Genomic DNA, 6841 nt, shown 5'->3' with positions numbered 1-6841 from the left:
GGTAGCGCGGCGCGGAGGTGGCGTCATCTGCGAGCGCCCGGCCGGCCGCCGGCGCGAAGACGCGCGATGTTGAGCCGGCTTCAGGAGCTGCGCAAGGAGGAGGAGACGCTGCTCCGGTTGAAAGCGGCCCTGCACGACCAGCTGAACCGGCTCAAGGTGACCCTGCGCCCCCCACTCGGCTCCTCCCTTCCGTCACCTTGGCGCCCCGGGCCGTCCGGCTCTCCGCGGAGCCCAGGCGTCTGCGGCGCCCGCCTGCTGCCGCCGGTTAGCCCTTACCCGGCCTTCGCGGCTGGACCTGGTGGCTTACCGGCGCCTGGGGGGCTGGGTTTGAGATTGTGGGTCCACCCCTCTAAGAATCTTGATCCCGCAGGTCTGGGCTGAGACTCAGCCATCAGTTTGGCTAGTACACCCTCCCCCCACCCCCACCCCGGACCCCTGCAGCCCCGGAAACGCAGGCGGCCGCACCACGCGCTGAGGAAGGGAGACCTCCCGCAGGCTCGCATAGGCTGCCCCTGCCCCCCATCGGCCTCCCCTCCCGAGCCCCTATTCTCTTTACTACCTAGTATGGTCGCTCGATACAGCTCTAGTCTCGCAAAGCCGACCGGCTGGCGGATGCGCCCACTCTGCGAAGGGAGACGGTGAGGCCCTGGGAGAAGAGACCTGCCACAAAATAGTTCCCGGTAGCTCTTATCCCCGGAGCTGTTACCGACTCCACGGCCTCGACGAGGAGTTGAGATTGACACCCATCAGCGCCAGTTCCCAGGCCTCTGCGGAAGTCACCCCCTTCAGCCTCAGTGAGACGCTCCTGCTAATTCCTGTTCGGCACTTCCAGGTTCTCTAAATCCAAGTGAGATGAGGGTTATGAAGGCTCTTTGTAAACTGAGAAGTATTGTCCACCTGCGACGTATGAAAACAGTGCGCTTTCCCTTAGGGTACATGTAATGGCCTGCACTTATTTATGTTCTGATATCACCGCAGTGCCTGTACCAGTGCCTAACAGTGCCTGTACCAGTGCCTAACGTGAGCGTGCTGACGATGGCCGCGGGCAGAGCCTAGATTCCTTTGTGCTCCGGGGAACACTCCCATTTTCTAGTCTTCCTGCCTTCGATTTCTCATTACGGGGTAGACAAGCTTCGGGTGTGTGGAATCAGAAGACACCTGGCTTTTTTTAGCGCATGCTTGTGTTTTTTCCCCTGGGCTGCTAGGTCTGGGGGAGTGGAAGCCTCGGCTCAGCTGGAACACCTGTTCACCCTAGGAGAAAGGGGCTGGAAGCTTTCTGTGCTGTTTCCTTAAGAGGTGGGGAAAGCTCGAGGAGCCCACCCTTCACTTTGGAGCTTCACAGAGCTGTAAGCTCTGTTTTCACTTCCTCTCATGATGCCCACCGCTTACAGCGTGCTCAGTACATCTCACCTACATCAGTAGCCCAATGACATAGTAAGGAAAGTGTCCTTGACTCTTCTTTTCCAGGTTGAAGAACTGGCTCTCCAGTCAATGATTAGTTCTGGGAGAGAAGATGAGGTGCTGTCTTCTCATCCTGCGCCTGAACAGTCACATGATGTAAGCTTAATCAAGTGTGGGCCTGGGGAGTCCCTTCTGCTCTTACGCTGCTTAGCCATCAAAAATTGTAAATTACATTATCAAGCCCAAAGGACTCTGGGAAGTGCTGTTAAGAACTTTCCAGTTTAATAAACTGGATTGTCTGTATTACTGTTTTAAACAGGGAACATCTACCAGCTAGCTACACTGTGGTTGACTGTACTTTTATATTGCTTCGACCTTCCTATTCATCCACTTTCTCTAGTCACTCCAGTGAACCGGGGAGAGTGTGAAGATCTTTGCAGGAAGATGTCAAAACTCTTGCTGTTCTGTGAATAAGCAAGCTTGGGATTTAAAAATAGAGTGTAGCTTCAGCTACAAAGCCTAGTGCTAAAAAATGAGTTCTTGCCCTCATCATATCATTCTCTCACCAAATGCCCTCAGGAAAATCTTCTTTTAAATATACCATATTTGAACAGTTCTCCCAGATGCGTGGTAAGCATGTAAAACTATTGGAAAGCAGCACATCTAAGCCAGCATAATTCTTATGTAAAAACCATGTTTGTATATCAGGTAATATTCTATCAAATCTAGGGCATTTACTCTGCTCCCATTTTGGCAATGGGGGTTGGGGGGTCAGGGTAGAATTTGGAGAAATAGGAAACTGGCTACAGTTCTTAGTGATAAATATTGCAGATGAACATGCAATTGAGATTTTATTTGAAAACATTAATTTGTTTTGAGGCCAGTGTTCTTACTAATCCATAATGTGTCCTTGACTAAAGCAGATGTTGGTGCATGTAGACAATGAAGCATCAATCAACCAGACCGCACTGGAGTTGAGCACAAGGAGCCATGTGCCAGAAGAGGAGGAGGAGGAGGAGGAAGAATCAGATTCCTGAAGGGGAGAAGAGCCAGGGTTAGTCACAGGAGTTAAGTTTTAAGCCGCAGGAACTTTCTCTCTTCAAAGAATTCTTGCCATGGGCCCTGTGGCCTCCTTTAAAAGGAAGCAAGAACTTTAGGAGGATGTGTAGTTGTAGAAATGGTTCCATCAATAACTCAAGTTTCAGAGTGCTTTAACCAAAATTAGTGACATACAGAAAAGCAGAGATACAAGTTTCAGTATTGAGCAATATGGGTGGTGCTGTGTTTATATTCTGGTCAGATTCAGAAATTGTGTTCAAAACCAAAAACTTCCTCTGAAATGCTATTGAGAAGGTCTGGCATTTGCAAAAAGGGCAGAGTTTAAATACAAGCCAGCCTTTCCAATCAACAATGCCTCTTTTAAGAAAACCAATTATAAACACTGTTTGCATGCCATTGAACCCTTGTGAGCAGAGCAAGGCCACAGTGTGGGAGAGAAAGATGACAAAGAGGAGGACAGAGGGCCACCTGAGAGCACAAGCTGTTGCCACCTCTCAGTGACACCATAAAACTGCCTACTGACATGCTTTGTATGGCTGTTATCACATCTAGGTTGAGACATCACTATGGTAAAATGTCTTAGAAATGAAGATAAATAGTCATCATGCAGCTTGCTGCTTTCCAGACAGAAACAGAAAAGGGTCAGTTCCTCTGGGGCGAACAATATAGTAGGATGGTGGAAAACCCATTTCTGGACTTAGGAAATGTGCCATTGAAGGATCACTAGGCTTGGGAGGTTGGATTTTGTAATAAAGAGATGATAGTTACAGAGTAAGAGTTGTTAAACTTCGTATTTGAAGTTGAGACTCATTTCTGCGTACTGTCCCTTTTCCACTGAATATACAGACAAGTAGTTGCTTAATTTTATGAAAGTAATTGGCCCTGCCCAGAAAAGCCAAACAAAACCCAAACAACCTCCTCAAGCACAGCTCCTTACAAAACTGTTCCAGAAGAGAGCACAGACATATTTGTTAATATTTCATTAAAGTTATTTTGAGCTACTCTTACAGGAAGTAGCCAGAAGTTTAAATGAGCATGTTTCTTGGAAAACACAGTGTGAAAATTATTTTGCAACAAAAAGCATCAAGGAACACATTTTGGGGTCTAACTTAAAACATGAGCATGGGTTTTTAAGAGCTAGAAAAGTTGGGTATGAATTCTAGCTTGACCACCAACTGGTTGCTTGCTTTTCACCTTTGCAGCTCACTTTCCCATCTATAAAATGAGAGTACTCATATCTGCTCTAGCAGTTGTACAGGTCCTTGTGAGACACTCACAAGGCATCCTTTAAAAATCCAACTATTGGCAATTCCCTGGTTGTCCAGTGGTTAGGACTCCGCGCTTTCACTGCCGAGGGCCTGGGTTCAATCCCTGGTGGGGGAACTAAGATCCTGCGAGCCTTGCGGCAGCTGGGAAAAAAAATCCAACTATTATTGGCATCTCAGTAAGGAAGTTTGAGTAAGGAATTTGGCCTGAGGAACTCAAAAAAAACAACAAAAGTGATGTAGGGAACATCATTCTTGAGAATTAGATCATCCTTGGTGAAAAGTACTAGGAAGAACTCTTTGACTCTCAAAATGAAATACCTTTGGATGTGAATAGAGGATTTAAAACACCCCTCAAAAGAAATTGACCTTGGAAGTATTCAGATCCAGGTTTTAGACACCAGGTTACCCCATTCATTAGTTGGGCACACTTTGAGACACTCAGTGGTGGTGACATCCTGTTAGGAAAAGACCCTGGGTGTGAGTAGGGTGTGGGTCTTAAACCTCATCTGAATGTTTGTGTATTGAAAACATGTAAGTTAGGCTGTTGACCTAGAACGGGTGTTAGCCTCGCAGTGAGAAAAAATAAATGACTGGCTGAGGCAGCTGTGTATATATAGCACTGACCAGTTTTTAAAATCCTCAGTGTCTGTTAGATCTAGAGTGGAACTACCTACTCAGGAGATTTACCTAAAGTTCTGTTTTTAAATTTGAAAACAAAATAGGCCTTTTATTGTTAAATATATATTTATTTTGGTTTTCTGTCACCTGCTCTCGAAGAAAATGAGGGAAGGCAGCCTCACATATAACCTAAATGTCAAAAGTTACTGTTCAAAGAAAGAAGGGTAGCCAGTTGGGACACAGCTTCATTTTCTGTGGCTTCACTGCTGCCCCGCAGTCACGACAAACCCAGTGCCAGGTACTTGTTTCCTCTCCAGGAAAGTGTCTCAGGTGTAACTGGAGAGAGAAGGGAAGCCATTGCTCAACGGAGCATAGCAGCACGGCACAGTCCCGGGTGGAGGCTCCAGTGCCAGTCAGGCACCGGCCGCCCCCCCAATCCTACCCCCACCTACTGTTTTTCCCTTGTATAAAAAGACGGAAGGAATCAGTGGCATCTTTTCACAGGTCCACAGGAAAAGTGGTTGAAAGATAAGGGTGCTTGCTGAGAAGAACTGGACAAAGTCCAAAGATTAGAATTACAGGAAGCCGCATTAGTCCAAAGCACTGAACTTGTCCTCAGTGTGGTATTTCCGCCTTCCAGCCTCCTTCCTGTCTTTGCCTTTTCCTTCTCAGCAATGTGTGGCTGCTAAATCTCTTGATTTCTTATGCACTACAGACATTGAAAATCCCTCCACAAAAGCAGAAATATCTTTCACCCTTTGAATTGATAGTATATTTATTAGAATAAGAGATTAGATTTGTTAAACGTCTGGATTAAAATGGTAAAAGGATTTCCATACAGTTTTTAGGCACTATACACACTGTTGTTTATAATAGCATCAGTACTTGGATTTGGGGAAAGAAATCTCATACATGTTAATGCCTTGATCCATTTGTAACATTCAGAGTAACTTCCACCATTTTAGAAACACTAATCCAAACTTAGAGACATAGCACTAAATATCCCACAGGGTATATTTAAAAATAAATACAGAAATACAACCAGAAGTCTACAGATCATCACAGTAGACAGACTGGTGAAGCCCCAGCTATCATGGCAGTGAAGGGCTCTGGCTAGATTTTGATGGAAACTGCTGAATTCTACACCAAAAGCAAAAACATAATGAAATAACATGATATACTCTTTCTGATGCTCATTTTCATAGCAGCAAAGCATGCTTCACATGCACTGCCTGTGAAGGATCTTACAAGGCCCCTTCCTACTCAATTGGAAAGAAGGTAAGCCTGGCAAGAATGAAGTACCACCAAGTGTCAAAGAATCCCGGAAATACAGGCAGCCAGCCAGTCACGGTGTGGGAGAGCAGTGCAGTTTTCAGTAAGAATGACTACCCACAGTCACCAGAGTTTCACTGTAGTTCAACATTGCACGTTTTGATCATCAGCATACACAAAAATAGCCCCAAGCACAAAGCCAGTCCACTTAGGGGAATAACGATAGTAATAAGAATAAAGATGAAAATATTGAAAATGACACGAGTAGAATTTTGGCACATGCTGTGTTCTTCATCCTTTGTCATAGGTAAAATGCACATCTGAACAGAGACAGGCATGGGAAGGAGGCCCAGAAGCAACATGGCATGCTGCTGGGCAGGGGACTCGGCTCTTCCCCAATGCTTAGATGCCAGCCACGTGGGTGGGTGTGCTGGGCTGGTTAAGGCCGATGGTGGAGCAGAGCCAACCTGCAAAATCCACTTCCTCAGCATCAGATCTCTTGATAAAAGCATGAACCTGTGTGTGAGGAGATGGACAGAAAGTGTATTTAAAAACCAAGGAGGAAAATTCAAGAGTCCTGGGTCTGGAGGTTGTGCTACATTTGGAAGGTGCTCTGGGAGCCTGCCCTTGGCCAGTTGCAGGCCTAACCCCCTGGCTCTGCTGGTCTTACCCCTTCCCCAAGCCCGCTCTCTCTGAAATGGAGACAGCAGCTCTGCCTGCAGTGCCTCGCAGTGTTGTTAAAGGAGCAAAGGAACTGATGAAAGCGCATGTTATGCTGACCAGGCTCTACATGGCATGTGAGTTCAGACATTCAGTATCCCACTCCTCCTCCTACCACCACCACCACCATGTAGGAGACAAAGTTACTTGGTGAGGGGACTGAATCTAAGATAGTACTACAAAAAGGCCCTGTCCCCTTGCAGGGGCGGGCTGGCCCTTATCCCTGGACTCCCTCTGGCTGCAGGGTCATCCCGGCTTTTCCATTAAACTGATAGGAGGACAGGGGAGATATGTTGGGTATCCTGCAGGCCCCTGATCAGCTGGACTACAGTGGTCAAGGCAGAGCAGGGTATGGGCTCTGGAAGTACTGGATAGATGACTGACAGAGAACAAATGAGTAAGCAGGTGGCAGTGTAAGAATCTGAAATAAATGACTTACCATGAGTTGCTTCAAATCTGCTCTCTCTGCAGGGTTTTTTATTAAGCTTAAAGGAAGAAAGAGT

The 6841-nt window shown here is 46.6% G+C and overlaps 2 protein-coding genes across 3 annotated transcripts in view; one reads left to right on the top strand and one right to left on the bottom strand.

The window, feature by feature from the left end:
• The first annotated feature begins 36 nt into the window (after positions 1-36).
• SNAPC5 (small nuclear RNA activating complex polypeptide 5) lies at positions 37-3490 on the top strand. Its single transcript, XM_007448129.1, has 3 exons — positions 37-156; positions 1468-1557; positions 2325-3490. The coding sequence occupies exons 1-3, from the start codon at positions 67-69 to the stop codon at positions 2436-2438; spliced, it is 294 nt and encodes a 97-aa protein (XP_007448191.1). The 5' UTR covers positions 37-66; the 3' UTR covers positions 2439-3490.
• Positions 3491-5094: 1604 nt separating this feature from the next.
• MAP2K1 (mitogen-activated protein kinase kinase 1) overlaps positions 5095-6841 on the bottom strand; it is a 78462-nt gene continuing 76715 nt past the window's right edge. The window contains exons 10-11 of one of the 2 annotated variants that reach the window (XM_007448127.1): positions 6778-6823; positions 5095-6134 (exon numbers count right to left, since the gene is read on the bottom strand). In XM_007448127.1, coding sequence (XP_007448189.1) covers positions 6021-6134; positions 6778-6823 — 160 coding nt within the window. In that variant the 3' untranslated portion in view covers positions 5095-6020. The remainder of the gene's footprint in view (positions 6135-6777; positions 6824-6841) is intronic. The other variant, XM_007448128.1, reaches the window with a different exon arrangement.

Source organism: Lipotes vexillifer, unplaced genomic scaffold, assembly GCF_000442215.2.
Source record: "Lipotes vexillifer unplaced genomic scaffold, Lipotes_vexillifer_v1.1 scaffold713, whole genome shotgun sequence".
NCBI lineage: Eukaryota > Metazoa > Chordata > Mammalia > Artiodactyla > Lipotidae > Lipotes > Lipotes vexillifer.
The sequence above is the reverse complement of the archived record's forward strand: the minus strand, read 5'-3'. Positions and strand labels throughout refer to the sequence as shown.

Coding starts and splice junctions, on each gene's coding strand:
- SNAPC5 (XM_007448129.1), top strand. CDS start 67: ATGTTGAGCCGGCTTCAGGAGCTGCGCAAGGAGGAGGAGACGCTGCTC. Junction 157..1,467: donor ACCAGCTGAACCGGCTCAAG/GTGACCCTGCGC, acceptor CTTCTTTTCCAG/GTTGAAGAACTGGCTCTCCA. Junction 1,558..2,324: donor CGCCTGAACAGTCACATGAT/GTAAGCTTAATC, acceptor TGACTAAAGCAG/ATGTTGGTGCATGTAGACAA.